Here is a 19,486-nt window from a genome sequence, read left to right on the forward strand (position 1 = left end):
TTTTTTATCAATTTTAATCTGGAGAAAGATCTTTCTCCTTCTGCATTTGATCCAAGAATCGACAAATATATTCTTAATGCAATGTGAACGTTAGGAAAAGTATTCACAAGTTTATCTTTAATTTGAGCCTTCAACATTTCTTGTGCAGATTTATGTTCATACAAATAGTAAAAAATAGTAAAACTGAAAATAGTAAAAATTCATCTACAAAGTTTTCCTCTAAATCGAATGAGTAAATTTTCACCAAATTTTGCGCTTTTCGTTTAATCTCAGATTCTGACAATTTTTTGTGAACAAGAAAACCGAAATTATCGTACAAATCACTGTAAGCTTTACACCTTTTAGTCATTTCTGAAATTAATGCATATGAAATGGCGTTCTTTGTTGGTTTGTTGTTGTATTGTTGACGTGAAGTGTTTACATAGTTATCGATCAAACTAATCATAATGGTATTATCGATATCAACTGCAATATCGGCAGTATGTCGGTATTGCAGATAAAGTACGATAAACAAATTTGTAAATTAAAATCCATATTAATAAAAACGTTAAAAAAAATATGCAAGAAAATTTTAGCATGTATTTTGAAAAGGGGGAAGGAGGGGAGGGCCCAAAAACGGCTATGCCTAGGGCCTACGAAAGGTATAATCCGGCTCTGATCACAAACAAACAGTTGAGTCTGTATGTGAACTATACATCCTAATTTTTTATCTATTAACTAAGTGATTCATGTTTTTTTAATTAAAATTATGGTATTCTATATTTATTAATTTGTTCTTGTAAATTTTTCTGTGCATAATGATTGCTTAAGACTAGATGATTTAATTTACTTCATTTTTGGTTGGAAGTTTATTTATGAAATTCAATAACCAAAATAGCATAATTTATTGCAACTCTCTCTTTCTATTGGTCATTGTACCCTATATTCAGTGTTTGAATATGCATCTAAGGAAATGGCACTGAAACATAAAAAGTTTTTCGAAGAAGTCTTTTTAAGATTAACTACAATGTGTTGTGTAATTGTAGTATTGAATTCCAGTATTCATTTACTTTTTCTGCTTAGCTCAGCAGGATATATGTTGTAGAATTTTTGTTGTTCACACCCATTACCTTGGCTATGTTTGTGTAGAGGTACTTCTGAGGGGTTTGAATTCTGCAGTTTGTTCCACGGCACTGTTCTGTCCCAGTAATTTTTTTTCTGCACATAAAATTTGATTTTTACATTAGCTGTGCTAGAATTTTCAGTAGACCACTGGATTTTTCTCAGTTACTCATTGTTTTCTAAATTTAGTAAAAAATTATACTAATTTGTAGAATTTTTTAAAAAATTCCTTAAAATCACAAAAGTTTCTAAAAATTATTCCTATTAAAATAAATTTTTTACCTAGTTTATTACTTTCTTGACAGTTTAAATAAAGTATTACTATTACAAGAAAAACAACATAAGCCTAATTAATAGTAATCACTTTAAGGCATGTAAAATTATTTTTCTTTGTGTGAGATTCTTTTATGTATATATAATGTTTATACTGTTGTCCTAGTTGTAAAAATTTTCCGCACACAATTTTTGATTTCCCAATTTATTTTCTATGCTTAATAAGAAGGATTTTTTGGTTTAATTTTTAACTAACCTTTGAGTTAATTTGTCTTAATGATTTGATTTTATTTTTCCATAGACTTCTCAAGTAACGACACCAACTGATTTGAGAAGTCCACCTGCTGCTCAAGTTCTGAAGACTCCTTATGAAAAAGCATGGCTTGTTAAGAAGTGGTACAATTTTGATCTACGGTATCCTTGGCTCATAAAACCATTATTAATAAACCATGTTATATTTTAAATTAATTTAATTATTCTGATATTATGTCGAGACATGATGTCAAATAGTTTTGCAGCATTTTTTTCTCATAAACATTTTTTTAAAAACTTCTTGCTTTTTAACTAAAATGCTTAGATCTTCAATTTTTATTTTATTTAGAATAATCTTATGAAACTTTGTGTCATTAGAAACTTTCTGTTATCAATTATTAAAATATTCTCCTTTTTTTGTAATTATTATTTACATCTGTTTTGTTATACCTGCTAAGTTACTTTATGTAATTATACTGAAAGAAAACACAAATAATTAAATTCGAAAAGGATAAAACTTCTTTGAAAAAAACGCGCTAAGAAGCAGCAGAAATTTCAGAAAAAAGTATCAATAAAAGAAACGAAGGAAATAAAAATATGACCACCGAAGCCGACGTCTTCAGGGGGTACCGGCCTCGGTAGCCATTAAAAACAAAACCATTTCTAATTGAGGGAGAAGCAAATGCTTAAAATATCTCCCTCAGTACCCCTATGGTTTTGTATAGAGGTCCAGGAAAAACAAGATACATTCAAAATAATTAACAAATTAAGAAAAGAAACTCAATCAAAATCATCAGAAAAAAAATAAAAACTCACTAAGTCACAGGTCAAGCATCAACTTCAAAAGCAAGTAGAAGAAAAGAAAACACTAAAAGCTGAAAAAAACAACGCCCCCTATTATAATGCGCAGAAACAGTTTAAAATGAAATGGAAAAGGTCAGGAGAAAGAAATACGTAGACAAATTAATAGAATGCTTAACTGGGGCTGCTTAACTGAACTGGTTTTGTTTTTAATGGCTACCGAGGCCGGTACCCCCTGAAGACGTCGGCTTTGGGGGTCATATTTTTATTTCCTTCGTTTCTTTTATTTATGTAATTATAATATAACTAGGAGGCTTCGCCCCCTGCTCGCTTGCACTTGCCGACCCCCCGAACTGCTGTCGCAGTTCATTTCGGATTGCTTTGCAATCCGATGCTCGCTCATTGGATACGTTCTTAACGTCTAGCTTTTGTATACTTTTCTGAACACTGAAGTTCCGAAAACTTTTCACTGTAGAAAAGTCTAAACCTGTGAATTTCAATATTAATTTGAAAATTGCAAACAGTTCACATATTTTTCTTAATCACACTATTCTAAATTTCAGTTGTTGAGAAAAGTAACTGTTGTAAGTTTTGTTTTAATGTCTTTCCCACCAGAGGGATAAAACCATGTGTTGTAAAACAATATGAAATAGTAGTCTGCCACTGAACACCGGATGTAAAGCATCGGCTTTGATGAAAATAATTTTGTGAGAATTTTTTTTGATAATTCGATGAGAATTCACCCGATTAGACATATTATCCACACTACGTGCTCTTGCGCGCCGAAGCCTTTCAATTAAAACGTATTAGCGTTTTATATAATATAGATTAGCTATATGATGCTCACTACGTGCTCTTGCGCGCCGAAACCTATCAATTAAAAATGAAAACTATTGCCAACGCGAGAAAAGAAATATCATCGGTTTTATTGATACATACATATTAGCGTTTTATATAATATAGATTTTAGAATTCTAAATATTAACTTAATATTTGCAGCTTAATTTTTTTTGTTGTTTAATGTAAGTTTGAAATGTATAAAATGAAAATAACTGCGTGACCAGTTTCTTTTTTAATTCACTGCAATTTCAAACTAGATATTAATTTCCCGATAATAAGTGTCTTAGTAAACTAGCAAGCATTTATTTGCATCCAATTTATGCGTTGAAATCATTGATTTATTCTTATTGAATAATTTTCTAGAGGAAAAAAATAGTAACTATACTATTATTTATAATGAAACCATTACCCTGGTGCCAGAAACCCTCCAGCACAGCAGTGAGTGTTTCAGATTAATTTCCACCTTAAATTTTTTTTAAAATAATAACAAATGGAGAAAAAAGTGCCAGCAGAAAAAATTTACAACAAGTAAAAATTAATAATAAAACAAAAAAAGAAAAGCTTTTTCTATCTTCATTTATGAAGGTTAAAGAATTTTTCCCCCTTTTAAAAATTTTTTTCTTTCTGAAAATAGACATACTTAACCCTCTACTTACGGCGCTTAGTGCGATGAAGCCCGCCATTCTGGTTCACCTGTTATACGAGCTGTAAGCAAAAGGTTAATGTTTATTTTTCTAGTTATTGTGTTATTCCTCTGCAAAATACCTGTGAAATAGTATGGTAAAGAATTTCATTTGAAGAAACTTTAAATGAGCATAAATCAGAACGTCATAGATTACAATTCTGTTAATTTCTTCTTTTTTTTTTATGAGAGAAGTTTTTATTTCAATGTTATCAAATGGAAGTTAAACCCTCCTTTGTGTTATCTTTATTGGTCTTAAAATTATCATTTTTTTTCCCTTTTGGGCTAAGCTAAAATATAATAATAAAATATTCAAATTATATTTAAGTAATATTTTTCTTCATAACTTTATTATATTTATTTTTTGAAATTATGATAAATCTGTTTAAGCTCAATTTTTCCTATAAGAAAACCTCTCTTATGTTGCAGACATATTTGAATTTCTGAAATTTGCACTGTAAATTCTGCTATTCTGCAATCCAGGGATGAGATTCTTCCGCTTTTTAGCGGATTTCCGCTATTTTCACTTTTATCTCTTAAATTTCAGCTTTTTTTATCAAAAATTCAGATTTTCTAAAAATTTCATTTTTTTATAAGTATTCCGCTTTTTCAGAAAATTCACCGATTTTCAAAGAGAAGCAGAAAATTCAAACTACATAGCTACCAATCCTTTCTCATTTTTACTTATTTTACCTATTTTCTCCCCTTTTACATGCAGCAGATAAGATTTTCCGAATTTTTTACCCGCCCTCCAGATAGATCCGATTTTCAAAGTTCAAACTACGCTGCTTCTGACAAGCCTTTTAGAGGTCCCAAGCCTGGAATCTGCTAATATCTCGATTCTTATTCACACGATTTTAATATCAATCATAGCTTTTCATATTTGCGTGTTGCGATTCTTATTCACGCGATTTGAATATTGTATGTTGCGATTCTTATTTACGAGATTTAAAAATCCGATATTGTGATTCGTATTTACGTCTTTTTAAAAACCTATGTAGCGATTTGTATTCACGCAAGTTTAAAATTCAATGTGTTGATTTGCTCATGCGGTTTATAATATCAAACANATCTACGGTATCCTTGGCTCATAAAACCATTATTATAAAACAATGTTATATTTTAAATTAATTTAATTATTCTCATATTATGTCAAGACATGATGTCAAATTGATTTGCAGCATTTTTTTCTCATAAACATTTCTTTTTAAAACTTTTTCTTGCTTTTTAACTAAAATGCCTAGATCTTCAATTTTTATTTTATTTAGAATAATCTTATGAAACTTTGTGTCATTAGGAACTTTCTGCTATCAATTATTAGAATATTCTCCTTTTTTTGTAATTATTATTTACATCTGTTTTGTTATACCTGCTAAGTTACTTTATGTAATTATAATATAATTTTAAAACTCTAAATATTAACTTAATATTTGCAGCCTACTTTTTTTTTCGTTGTTTAGTGTAAGCTTGAAATTTATAAAATAAAAATAACTGCATGGCCAGTTTCTTTTTTAATTCACTGCAATTTCAAACTAGATATTAATTTCCTGATAAGTGTCTTAGTAAACTAGCAAGCATTTATTTGCATTCAATTTATACATTAAAATCATTGATTTGTTCTTATTGAATAATTTTCTAGAGGAAAAAAATAGTAGCTACTGTTATTTATAATGAAACTATTATGAGTATCATTACCCTGGTACCAGAAACCCTCCAGCACAGCAGCGAGTGTTTCAGATTATTTTCCACCTTAATTTTTTTTTTAAATAATTAAAAATGCAGAAAAAAATGCCAGCAGAAAAAATTGACAACAATTAAAAATTAAAAATAAAACAAAAAAGAAAAGCTTTTTCTCTCTTCATATGAGAAAGCTAATATTTCCCCCCTTTTTTTAAATTTTGATACTGAAAAGTGGCATACTTAACACTTTGCTTACGGTGCTTAGTACGATTAAGCCCACCATTATGGTTCACCTATTATGCCAGTTGTAAGCAAAAGGTTAATGTTTATTTTTCTAGTTATTGTGTTATTCCTCTGCGAAATGCCTGTGATATAGTATGGTAAAGAATTTCATTTAAAGAAACTTTAAATGGGCATAAATCAGAACATCATAGATTACAATTCTGTCAATTTCTTCCTTCAATGTGAAAAGAATTTATGTAAATGTTATCAATTGGAAGTTAAACCCTTCTTTGTGTTATCTTTATTGAACTTCGAATAATTGTCTTTTTTTTTCTTCTTTTATACTAAGCTAAATTATGATCATAAAAGATTCAAATTATATTTAAATAATATTTTTCTTCATAACTTTATTATATTTAATTTTTTGAAATTGGCTAAATATGTTTTAGATTAAGCTCAATTTTTCTTTTAAAAATCTCTGCTAGACTGCGTTGTAGCAGACAAATTTGAGAGCACTGTAAATTGGCTCTCTAAATTCTGCTATCGCAGTCATAATTTCAATTATTTGATGATTATTTTTACTGTAATTATGTGATTATTAATTTTTGTGTAATTATTTGGTGATTATCTCTACTGTAATTTTTTGATGTATCCTACTACTTTAAATATTTTATGATCATCCAACTGTAATTATTTGCTGATTATCACTACTATATACTACATGTTTCCTTAATGATTTAATATAGATATATGAAGCCTCTTCTAACTCATAGTAGACCTACTCTTATTGAAACTCTACCTTCTTTTTGTCACTCTATTGCAAGAGTACTCACAAGCACTCAGCAGCTCTCCAATGTATAGTACCTTTTCTCATTCAGATTTTTTTTTCAATTGAAATTAGCTTTTGAATTTTGTACAACCTAAAAACTACTGTATTAGAATGATTTGCACCCTAGAATTTTGTTTTTAGTTTGCCCTGATATATTAAAAAGTAATAATAAAAAGTGTGAAAATGAACACAATTTTATGAGGAAATGATTTTAATTTTTTTTAATGTTAATCTTAATTTATTATACATACAAGCTAGTGTTGTAGTTAAATTTTTAACCTAAAATATGCTTTGATTTGCCCAGTTTGAATTGAGAAATAATATTTGAAAGTGGTAAAAAGAACTTTTTTTTTTAATCTATTGATTCTCCAAATGACTAATTTTCAATTTTAATGAGCCTCTCTAACTGGCAAATTTTTGAATGTAATTATTTTCTTGCTGCAATTAAATATATAATCTACAAGTTTGTTTTGCGTTTCCCTGTCATATTTTAATTAAAAAAAAATCTTTTAAAATAAGAGAAAAAACTCAATTTTGTAATCATATGGTTCTCTAAATAGCTATTTTTTTTAATTTGAATGAGGTTCTTTAAAAGGCTAATTTTTTAATTTAAATAAGCTTCTATAAAGACTAATTTTTTCGTGCTAATCATCTCTTGTTATAAGTTATGCGACCCACAAATCTTGAAACAGAATAATTTGTAACTTACCAATGTGTTAAGGCTTGCCCTATTTTATAGAAAAACGATATGTAAAAGTGAGAATCATAACACAATATTCTGAGTAAATGATTCTCTAAACAGCTAATTTTCAATTATTATGAACTTCCTGGAATGACTATTTTTTCAATGTTTATCTTTTCTTGTTAAATGACCTGTTGTGTATCATAAATATTGTTTCAAAATTAAAATTAAACTCATATAAGGCATACATACATGATACTGAATAAGGCATTTTTACATGAAAAATTCTTATAGGATATCCTGATAATAAAATTTAAAAAGTTAAATCTATCAAATATTTTTTGCGAAGTATCAGAGATAATTGTGCTCCGAAAAAAATGTGCATTTCCGGATTTTTCGCTAATTGCGATCCGGAAACCTAAGGTCCAGAAGTTTAAAGAAATCATCGATCACATTTATGTATAAAAATTCTTGTATATTTTATTTAATAATATTAGAACTAGAATTTATATTTGGAATCTCTTTCATTTGTAAATATTTTTTTCTGGTAGAATAAACAATGTGATTAGAGATAAAAGTAAACTTATACATAATTAATAATTTAAATTATGCTGCATATAATTTATTTAGAATTTCATGTTGTGAAAATATCAATGATTTAAATTTACAAAGACATTAATTTTTTGAAATGCCTCACTACTGATTTTACTCAAGAAATTTTCAGGATTTTTAAGTTGGGCTCACAATCACCCCTGTTTGCCATTATGTTAGGCTTTAAAATTTCATTCATGAGGTAAAATGCAGCAACAATTAAGGGCTTTAAAAAAAAAAAAAAACTAATCAGTTTATTAAATGTATAAAATAAATTGTAATTCATCATAGTAGTCAGTTTTTCTTAAAATGTATGAGCTTAAAATAATTTATAAATATTTCATTACATATATTTATTTTGATTGGTTTTCCATTTTGATTGGCTCCATTTTCCACCCTCTGAAATCAAACCGAAAAATCTGGAAAAAGAGTTCTTTATCAGAAACTAGTTATTTTATCATGATCATATAGTCTTTGAAAACTTATTTGCATTTTGTTAATCAGGGCTGATTGTGCTCCAGAAAAAATCCGGATTTTTCGCCAACAGTGATCCGGAAGTTTCCGGAGATCAAAGGTCCAGACGTTTAAAAAAATCATTGATCATAGTAGTTTCCGGAAATCAAATTTTCAAAGGTGGAACTTAAAAACACAGTTTATTTTATTTGTTTGTAAGGGGGTGCCAAGAGATACTTTATAAACTTATATTCATGATTAATATTCATTTTTGATCAGTAAATAGTTATTATAATCAGAAACTCAAAAAAGAAAGACATATTTATAAATTTCAATTACTTCTCCAGGTTATCATAGGTATGTGTAAAATTTTAAATATATTTCATATTTTAAATAAAATAGGAAATATTGAGAAAAGGAAGAAAAAAACCTTGTTTAAATTTTTTTCAATTTAAACTGTTTCTTTTTTTCTTTTTTTAAACTTAGGAAATTTTCCGGAATTTTGACTTGGGCTCACAATCACCGCTGGTTAATGTATATAGTGCTTAAAAAGTACTTAAAAGTGCTTATTTTTTGTTGAGAGATTTGGCTACACACCCTACTATAGTTTCAAGAAACTCCTGTAATTATAAACCCATCTTATTCCTTCATACTCTTAATGATACTTTTCTATAGGACGAGACACCGAAGGGAGAAGATGAAGATTCAGATGCAGATCTGTGCATGGAAGAAAACCTTCCTTATAGTGATCGCTCAAACGGCCATCCAGGTATATCTACGGTATGTATAATTATTGGCATAATTTTTTAAAAATATATTTGCTGATGACATTTATGCAGTTATTGTCCCTATCTACAAATAAATTGCAGTTAATCTTTTCAATCTGTTCTTTTTTCCCCAATTAAACCCATCTCTTCCAACTTAAAGTCAATTTCCACTTTAATGATTTTTAAGCTACCCAGATGGTGTGGTGGGCACTATCGTCATCTACAACCCCTTTGGCTATGGTTTGATTCCCTTTGCCGAAGATGAGCCGTTTGATTGGATTGCACTTCCTACGATAATATCTTAGTCATGTCTATTGTAATAACTGGCAGTTTTAGAGTCAAAAAAGTACATTCACTGTTGTGCTGCTGAGAAGTGGAATGCTGAGGCCATCTGATTACTACCATTATCTGCTCTTCAATCTAAATTATGGTAAATTATTGCATTCATGTGCCAATATTGTTTTTTGGGTCATCATTAAGGATGAATTTCAGGCTGTCGCCTATAAATCATTTTAGTGTTAGCTTCTATCAATTTCCGTGCTTTTTGAATTTGATACCATAAAATAATGTTAAATCACAGAAAAGCATTTTCTACTCTCATATAACTTTAAAAAAAATAGTTTGTTGTTTTCAAGATGCAAAAGACATGATCAAGTGTTTTTTTTTCTATAATCAATTGTAAGTTTTTCATATGTATAAAAAATTAAGGACTGATAAGAAGAAAAAAAAAATAGTTACGGTTCTCTCTCCTCCTAGCTAGTTTCTATGACCACCATCTGCTACTCAGTTGTGCTAATTTCTTTTGTCTTCCTTTTATTAAATATTCTCATTATTATTTTTTTGTTTGGATTCATGTAGTAGGAGACAAGGTTATACTAGGTTCAATTCCTAGGATTGGTTGTAAGTTAGATCAAATTATAATTGCTGTGAGCTGACTGTGATTGGAATCAAACTTTGTTTCATTTGTTGTTTCATACATCAGATTTAAGGTTACTGAGGCATTTGGTTTTTCAGTTACTTTTTGATTGTCTAAAGAATATAATAAACCAGGATTATGTTAGTGATACTGGTTTACTAAATTACTAACAAAGGTGCCTACTATGAGGTTTTTTATGTCACTTTATGATACGAAACATAAGTTTTCCCTAAAAGTTTAAAAATTTTCTAGAAAGATACTCTTATTATTTTTTTAATACGTGAATGTCCATCTATTTTTAATAATGATTTGACAAATTTAGAAAAATCTTTTCTTTGTTTAGGGAGGAGTTTTTTTTTTATTTGATAAATAAAATCAAAGCCATCCTTATTAAATTTTTATAAATTCTGATCTTTAATGTTAATAATACTGTAAAAAAATATTGCTGGTTCTATATTCTTTTTATCTTTTGTTAGCAATAGTTTTAAATGTCATTTTTTTGTCTTTATACATTCATTACTGTTTGTAAAAATGGAATTTGGTTGATCTTTTTTTTTTTGCTCTGGTGTGCTAAAGTGTTCATAATTTTATAATACAATATTATTTTCAGAAATCAAATTGATTTAACAAGCTATAATTTTTACTATAAAATAAATATCTTCACTGAAAAAATGACCTTTTTTCATTATAAAATAGATATTTTCCAATGTAAAAAAGATATTTCCCACTGTTAAATATGTATTTCCATCTATTAAAAAGTTATTTTTCACTGTGAAATAGGTATTTGCCGCTATAAAATGAATTCCCACTTTAAAAAATCTGTTATTAGTGTACTAAATAATGGAAATAAAAAAGCACACTTTCAGCTCTTAATTTCTTTAAACAAAAAATTTAAAGTGCATGATTGAATAGGAATGTAACGAATATTCGGCCCTTTTGACGAATGTTAAACCAAATATTCAGCAGGGTTTTTTTTTCCTTCCCCCCTTTTTTTTTTCTAAAATTTACAATTTTATGTTCTGTAAGACAAATGAAAGAGCAAAGTTTGAACAATTGAAATTAGATAACTTAACTAGATTAAAATACAGCAATGTTATAAGGTTTAATTCAGATTTTTAACGTTGAATTTTTTGTTTAAAAATTAATAACCATTTTTGTTTTGATTTTTTTTCTAGCTTTTTCTTTTTCAAAAACTTTTGTTTTCATCAATGTATTTATTATGACACTGCAATTAAGAGGGTTTCTATTATACTTAATTCTTTTTTCTTTACTTTCTTTCAAAAAAATGGTAATTAGAGAACTGAGATGCTCTGTTTTAAATTTTTTAAAAATTAAGCTCGATTTTTATTTTTACTATAGGCGTATTTATGGTGCCTCAGCATTTTTAGAAGCATTTCTAATAGACTATCTTTTTTAATATTTTATGAATACTTTTTTTTTCTGAAAAATAATATTTTTAGCATTAAAGTGTTTTCTTTTAAGAATTAGGGGTGTTTTTTTTTCTATTTCTCTTTTTTTCAACTTTACAACATTATTATTTTTTTTAATACTTGTTAGTTGGGTATTAGTTATCTTGAATATTTCTAATGGATAGCTATTATTGTTTTTTCCTTTTTACTTCATATCTATAATATTGCTAAATTTTGATTATTTTCAATAACTAAACTTATTTATAAATTTAAAAAATGTATTAATGATTTTTTTAGAAAAAAAAAATTGTTATTTGGCCGCCAAATATTCTGCATTCGGTGATTTTTTTTAGCTGAATATTCAGCTATACGGCCAATTCACTATTCGTTGCATCCCTACTATTGAACATGCTATTGCTTTCTAATCAAAGTTTTTTATATGTAGTATTTAAAATACTCTATTGTATATACAGGATTTTTTTCTTTCAAAACCAGCTTAAGTTTGCTGTATAAGCATAGACTTTGAGTTTTTTCATTGAAAGCTTTGTTTTTTGTTTGCAAGTTATTATGCAAACACAATCCTTCCAAAAATATTAGAGTTTCGAAATTTTTAATGTGCTATGTAGTATTTTTCTGAATATTCAGTATTTCTAGAAAACTGTTTTGTTTGTAGGTTGAACTGGAATTTCCAATAGTGTGCTCGTCTAAAGAACTCGGGTAAAATTCGATATCATTAAAAAATGGCACTAGTTTCACTTTTTTTTTTAGTAGACAATGAATTATGTTATTATTTCACTGTACTAGTTATTTATTTCACTGTACTTCTTTATTTGAATATAGTAAAGGTATTCACTGATATTGAATTTTGCAACTATGGTTTAAGTGATAATTATTTGTGCTTTAGTTTAGATAATATTCACTTTGATTGAAAGAAATCATAACTCTCAACTATATTTGCATGACTATTCCCTCCCCCCACCACTATAATTACATTTATTCTACAATGAGCAAAGTAATGCTCACAAAAAATTATTATTAACTCTTATAAATACTTACAGTGATTACTTTCTACTATGAAGTCAATATTTTTCATTAAAAAGTAGATATTTTTCTTCAAAAAATTGTTACTTCCTACTGTGAAATATATATTATTCATTATAAAATGGATACGTACCTCTGATAAATAAATATTTTTTTACTATAAAGTATATATTTCCCTCTATGAAATCAATATTTCCCTCTATGAAATCAATATTTCCTATTATAAAACACAAACTTTCCATTATCAAGAGTTATTTTTCAGTTTCCATTTTGAGAATACAAAATTCATTGGCAATTTGCCATCATCGATGCAGCAGAAAAATACCTTTGTTATAATACTTTTGTTTGCTTTTGAAATTTTAATTACAGAATTAATTGTTATAATTATTTGTTAAAATGTACTACTTGTGTAAATAATTCAACTTTCAAAGAGAAAAACATTCAAAATTTGATATTTACTGCATCACAAAAATTTTGGTTCTAATAAAAATTTACATTGTGCAAATTTTAAATGCAAACCATTCAAACTAAAATTTACGCTGCACAGATTTTAAGTGCAAAGTATTTGAATTATACATGCATATGCCAAGTGAACTGTCTGAACTAAAGTGCAATTATATAATCCCCCTCTTAAATTAAATTTATTGGGGGAATTGAGAAATATTGCAACATTTTCAATTTCAATGTATAACTACAATCACATTTTTTAAATTTATATTTGTAGATTGAAAAATGTAAGTGTTTTTAGTTTATTTTTTTAAAAATCTTCATTTATATTTATTATTTTAGTTTATTATTTGCTTTTTGCATGCACACTGTTTTAATTCTATTATAGCTTCTTTTTTTTATTTGCTTTATTTCTGTTTTTAGTTGACTATTAGTGTAACACATGCAGCAAAGGATATTAAAACGTTAGTATTCATTTCTTTTTTATGTTGCACTCTTTAAATTGTGTTTTTGTTTTAGGTTGTGTTGTTAAATACAGTGTGTTCCATAATAACTGACCTTATTATGCACTTTTATATTCTCTCTGTCAAAAATGAATTTGTAAAAATATACACAAATTAATATTTAAAAAAGGAAGAAGCAATCTGTCAAATAATTGGAGGGAAGTAGAAATCAAATTGATTGTCTAATGAATCTGAAAGGTGATTCTCATTATTGCCGTTCGACTCCTCTATGTTTCTTTTTTGCAATTGAACAGTTTTCCTTGTCGTTTGTTGTATCTTCTGCAGCAGTGATTTCTTAAAATTTAATAGTATTACTGTTTTATTCTTAAATATAATTTTAACCGATGCATTTTTATCTTGTTGATTCTAAAAACACATATTTATAGTGATTATGGAACGCAGTGTATGAATTAACTCAATCCATTCTCTCCTTTAATTTTTTTAAAAATAAATTTGTATATTTTTTTAAGAGTTTTATGTTATTTCTTTAACTTCTTTTAGCAAATCTGACAGAGAAACAAATGTAGCTTTATCTTTTTGCCAAACTTAGTTTTAAAATAAATAAAAATTAAAAAATTTGTTTAATAAGTATGTTTAGTTTTATAAAATATTTATTATTTGATACCCCTTCAATAATTCAAATTGAAAAATCAAATTTTTTACACCCTGTTTTTTTACGAAAATAAATCTTCCTCTAAACCAGGAATGCTGACCTCTGTACATTTTCTCCAATACAAGTTTTTTCTTAATATTTTATTCTTGTTCGAAAATCAATCCACTTTTTCGGTACAAAAAGAATAAAATTTGTAATGTTATAACCTCACTCATAAATCTCAAGTGTAACATAGAATTTTTTTTTTAGAAATTTGATTCTATTTGTCAATTTATTCTCCTTTAAGAAATCCTGATTCTTTGATTTATTGCAACGCTCCTTTAATTTTTCGATGCATTTTTTGTAAAATGATTTGTCTTTGCTGTTAAAATAGGTTTCGATTTCTACTATCACTTCTTCATTTGAGCTCAATGTCTTTTTTTGGGGCATCTTTTCAAAATTCAAGTAGTCACTGTTGGTGGGAAAACAACTCAAAGCATAATTCATTGAATTTAATCATCTATTTCATTGTTTCGTGATTTGGGGCATTATCTTAATAAAACGGACATATTTTTTTACATGTGAGACAGTTTTTTCTTTTTTGCTTTCTTCTCTTAATCAATCCAATACTGTCATGTAATATTATGCATCAATAGTTTTATTTTTCTCAAAATTTATTAACGAAATGCCATACAAAAATACGGATGCAAAAACGTGCTGACTTTTGAGTTCTTGTTCACTTCGTACAACTTTCGACTACTGTCCACTCGGTTTAGATAAAGAGAGAATCTTTTTGATTTATGTATGCAGTAGTGGATCCATGTTTCATCCATCATTTGAGCAGTTCCAACCAGCTCTCTGAATTGTTAACATGTTTTTGGTCCAATAAACTTTCATTAAAACGTCATGAAACTTTCATTTAAAATTGCAAACACACTTCTGATATCTGAGAGGTGTCAGCTATCTCCATCAATAATGGTTTTTCGAAACTATTTGTAGATTAATTTTTTATGTTTTCTGGAACAACTGCTGATATTGGGTGACTAGAGCGCTCAACACCAACAGAGTTTTTTAGATATTTAAATTCAGCATACCCAGTCAATAATAGTTGGTTTTCTTGGTGTTAAGTCTCCATAGCATATCAAACCACTTTTTGGCTTCAACAGTATTTTTCCTCTTCAAAAAAACAATATTTAATAAACTCTCAATATTTCTTTATACATTTAAAAAAAAATATTACAAAACTAGGGTCAATAACACCACTAGTAATCTCTTAAGTAATTATCAGAATGTCATGATTTTTTCATGTACCATTTGAAAGGTGCTACTATCCAGAAATCATATGAGTGTGTTAACAGTGTTGTCATAAATGTTAGACAGGAGACTTATTGAGTGATGTGCTTGTGAATTTTGTATCTTGATAAATAATTAATTCTGCATGAAAGAAAATTTAGTTATAATTATAACTATTTATATTAACATATTTAGTTTAGTTATAACTTCCATGTTGAGTAAAATTATTAAATTTTACTGTGCATTAACAGTTTGAAAATTATTGTTTGTTAAAATTATAAAGTTTAAAATATTAACCTTATTATAAGTATTTTTTATTGATTTAACATTTTATGCAATATTTGCTATTTCTGAAACAAACCCTGCATTAATATTCTGACTGACAAACCCTTCATTTTAATTTGTGTAATTCTGACTGACTAGAAAATGAGTTTCACATGGTTAATTATTAAGAAAGTTTTTTTCAAAATACAAAAGTTCAAATTAAAAATTCCTAATTGCAAAATTGTTGCACCGAAATTTATTCACCCTGTTGTAAGCTACTTGATTTTTTTGTTGGTAGATTTTTATGAAAACTTTAAGACTTATTTGCACAACATTTTTTAAATAAANTTTTTAATGCGAGAATATAAAAAAATATGCGAGATTCTCGCGTTCTCGCGCTGTAGTGAAAACACTGTATGAATAAACATAAACAAATTTGAATTTGCATGCAAGAATGTTGAAAGTTATTCTTCTTATAAAATGGTGACAAAAAAAATTTAATTTTTTCATTAGATCTTTGATACTTAAAATTTCTGTTTGCCTGATGTTTTTTTAATAGTGTGTTTAAAATTATAAAAGAAATAAAAATTACTTGACTTACTTAGATTTATCTGACAATTTTTAAATGTCCTTGAATTTTCTCCCATTAAGGCAAAAATATAGATGTTAACTAAATTTATTTTCTGATCGCTATCTTAAAAGAAAAAAAAAATTAATAGTTTAAATTATTTACATAATTATTGAAATGTAATTTTTTTCTTTTGTTTGTTTCAGAATAATGTTACAGTTGCTATGACAAGCGTAAATCAATACCCAGTTTCTGATTGGTTAATTTGTAAATTTTGTAAAATATATAAGCGTTTTTTTTTTTTGTTTTTTTTTACCTTTTATGAATTATTTAAATTTCCATAAATTCAGTAAATTAAACTTAAACTACTAAAATGTTACTTTTTTTATTGTTTTCAGAGAAATTTTTACAATTGCTATGACTCCCAAAAATGCAATAATTACATAGCGGGATTTAAAAATTATATAGGCCTTACCTGCCCGGGAAAGTTACTAAATAGAATAGATAAATGATACCAAAAGGGAGGAAAATAGTTTATTATATTTTATGAGCCCAAAATGTTGTATTTAATTATATAAATAACAAATAAGTAAACAGAATTAACTTTTTTTTTTTAATTTTCCTAAACTTACTAATTTTTATGAAAAAAAAAAAAAAAGATTATCCCAATCGTTGTGCATAGGAAAATAATTTTTTCAAGAGTTTGTAACATTGTTTGAAAATTACACGTTGAAGGGCATGTACTTGCCAATAATACTTATTAACTGATAATATTACTTTTTCATACAGTATAATGTACTACATTTACAGTATTAATACTTTTTCTTGCTTAAAAACTTCACTTTTAGTACCTAACACTTCTTAGCTAATAATTATACTACTGATTTATACTTAATACTAAAGTGATGATGTAAATAAAATGTTATTATATAAGTTTTTAGACAAATTAATTGTAGCTGCATTCATATTTTTCATTAATATACATTCAAAAGAGATGTTCGAACATGTAAAACTTTCCTTCTAACTGGTATTTTGCAAAGAACATGTAAACATTTTAACGTTTTTTTAGTTTGCTATATAGAAGCATGCAATGTCATTTCAATGTCTAAGCAATTTGTTAGTTCTAAAAAGGAGAAAAAATATAAAATTTAGAACATAATTAAATGATTCATCATTTCTTTTTACTTGTTATACATAAATAGTACTTAATATTTCTTATATTGCATTTAACAGTCTAAATATCTTTACATAATATAGGGGGCATCCACAATAGAGGGTGAACTTGGAATCGCTGGACGACTGTCGGAGTTTCCGAATTCTCGAGTTCGTATTCCTGGGCTGTCAGGCGAATTTGTTTGAGTGATGTGCTTATTTATTGTACTTTCTGCATGAGCAATGTCAATTTATATGTGTTGCAATAGAACAGGCACAAACTGTGCACAGAATATGTTTGAGCAATCATTAGATTTATTATTTAAAAGCCTATTGTATATTTTTGATATGATATTTGTTGTCCTTCATCTTCACTGTATAAAAAGTTTTTTCTCTTTTTCACTTTAATAGCTTTTTTGTGTAATGTTTTGTAATATATGTATGTTCAATCCCCTATTGTCTGTCTTTACTTGTAATTTGCCTATCCAGATGTGGTTTTCTAGTAGTTAAAAAAAAATTCCTTTTATTTGGTTAATAATTTTATTTTGTTCCTATAAAAAAGTTTGCAATAGTTGCTCTGTTTCAGTGTATCCTAAATGAAAAATTTTCATTTTAATTAACAGTTACTAGCGTTATTTTTAAATTAATGAAATTATTAAGCAAATCGGAAGTGAATTGATTGTGGGAGTCATTTTTCATACAATTGTTTCAAGTAGTAGGAAACTGAAAGCGTGTTACAAAAGAAAATTAACATGCGATTACTAAAATTGTTTGTCAAAAAAATCATTAATCTTTTCTAATTTTTATCAAATTAGAAGTAGATATAGGTTATGTAAATTTTTTAAGAAATTTGTTTTTATTATGCTGTTTAAAAATGGAAGAAAAAGCAGCAAAATTATCTGGTGGTTTTACATTTTTCTTTATTTAACACAGGATAGTTATTTTAATTATTATGTAACTTCATAATCTAATTGTATATAGATTAATGTTATAACAGTTTTTAAAGTTTTATTATTTTTATATTTAATAAAGTTAAATAAACACTTTATATAACTGTTCTAAAAGGAGTAACTTTATTCTTTTTTCACCTAACAAAAATTTACTATGCAATTACCGAATAAATTAGAAATAAGAGAAAATCTGAGTTATAAACAGTTAATAAATTTCAAAATGGAAGATTTTTTATACTATTAACTAACACTGATCATTATAATCATCATATAATTTTTCTTTTAATTAAAAAGTGGGATAAAAAAATCAAGTTATTAAAAAGCTTGTTTTTAGTATTATTTTTCACTTAAAAAAAGTTCCAAATTATTGCTCTAAATGTTGACAGTCTTATATTTTGCTCTATATTTAATACAGGTTGACCATTTTTATCAGAATGTAATTTTTTATCAAAATGTAAATAATAAAATATTGCAGCAGTTTTCAAAAGAAGTAATATGTTTTTTAACAAGTTATTGGTAACTGTTCTAAAAATTGAACCTCACCTCTTGCACTATAATTAGGATTGATTATTGTAGCCACAATATATTATCTCAACAAATTGAGTTGAATTGAAAAAAAAGTTGCAGGTTATTGTTCTAAAATGGAAAATTGTGCATTTTAATAATAATGATTTTGCATTAAATTGTAAATAAAGATAGGCACAAAACATGTATTTTTAAAAATCTGATGTAATAATATTTGCTAAAAATAACATTTTTTAAAAAGAAAGTAAAGTTTTAAATATGTAACAATATTTTTATAATTACTGTCTAATTGTTACATGTATATTACATTAGCTTCAGAACAATTCCTAATTTATAACAACCATGTAAAGTAACTGCTATTTCCAATTATAAGTAAGTTTATAATTTAGGAATTAGTGAGTTATATTGATTTTAAAGTTATTAAACTGCAAACCATTTCTGGATAGATTTCTTTCATTGTTAATCCTTACCTTTTCTTTCTAATTGATTTCTTTGTCATACAATATATAATGTGAACTTTCATATCTATAACAGTTTGAACTCTGTGTGATGCTTTTATGTATGTTTATATATGAAGAATTACTTGTCTGTATAATATGAGGCATATTGCCCCTACTTAGTTTCCATTCGCTGTGATACTTGCATACATGTTG

The 19,486-nt window shown here is 26.9% G+C and overlaps 1 protein-coding gene across 3 annotated transcripts in view; it reads left to right on the forward strand.

Annotated features, from left to right (window-relative positions):
- Window positions 1-18,233, forward strand: part of LOC107439102 (Na[+]/H[+] hydrogen exchanger 3) — a 46,891-nt gene extending 28,658 nt beyond the window's left edge. For 2 of the 3 annotated variants that reach the window (XM_043046637.2, XM_071184395.1), the window contains exons 14-18: window positions 1,676-1,788; window positions 6,598-6,706; window positions 9,082-9,186; window positions 13,410-13,450; window positions 17,464-18,233. In XM_043046637.2, coding sequence (XP_042902571.1) covers window positions 1,676-1,788; window positions 6,598-6,706; window positions 9,082-9,186; window positions 13,410-13,450; window positions 17,464-17,479 — 384 coding nt within the window. In that variant the 3' untranslated portion in view covers window positions 17,480-18,233. Of the gene's footprint in view, window positions 1-1,675; window positions 1,789-6,597; window positions 6,707-9,081; window positions 9,187-12,171; window positions 12,216-13,409; window positions 13,451-17,463 lie in introns of all 3 variants that reach the window. The other variant, XM_071184396.1, reaches the window with a different exon arrangement.
- The last annotated feature ends 1,253 nt before the right edge of the window (window positions 18,234-19,486 follow it).

The sequence above is a fragment of the Parasteatoda tepidariorum genome, chromosome 8 (genome assembly GCF_043381705.1).
Source record: "Parasteatoda tepidariorum isolate YZ-2023 chromosome 8, CAS_Ptep_4.0, whole genome shotgun sequence".
NCBI lineage: Eukaryota > Metazoa > Arthropoda > Arachnida > Araneae > Theridiidae > Parasteatoda > Parasteatoda tepidariorum.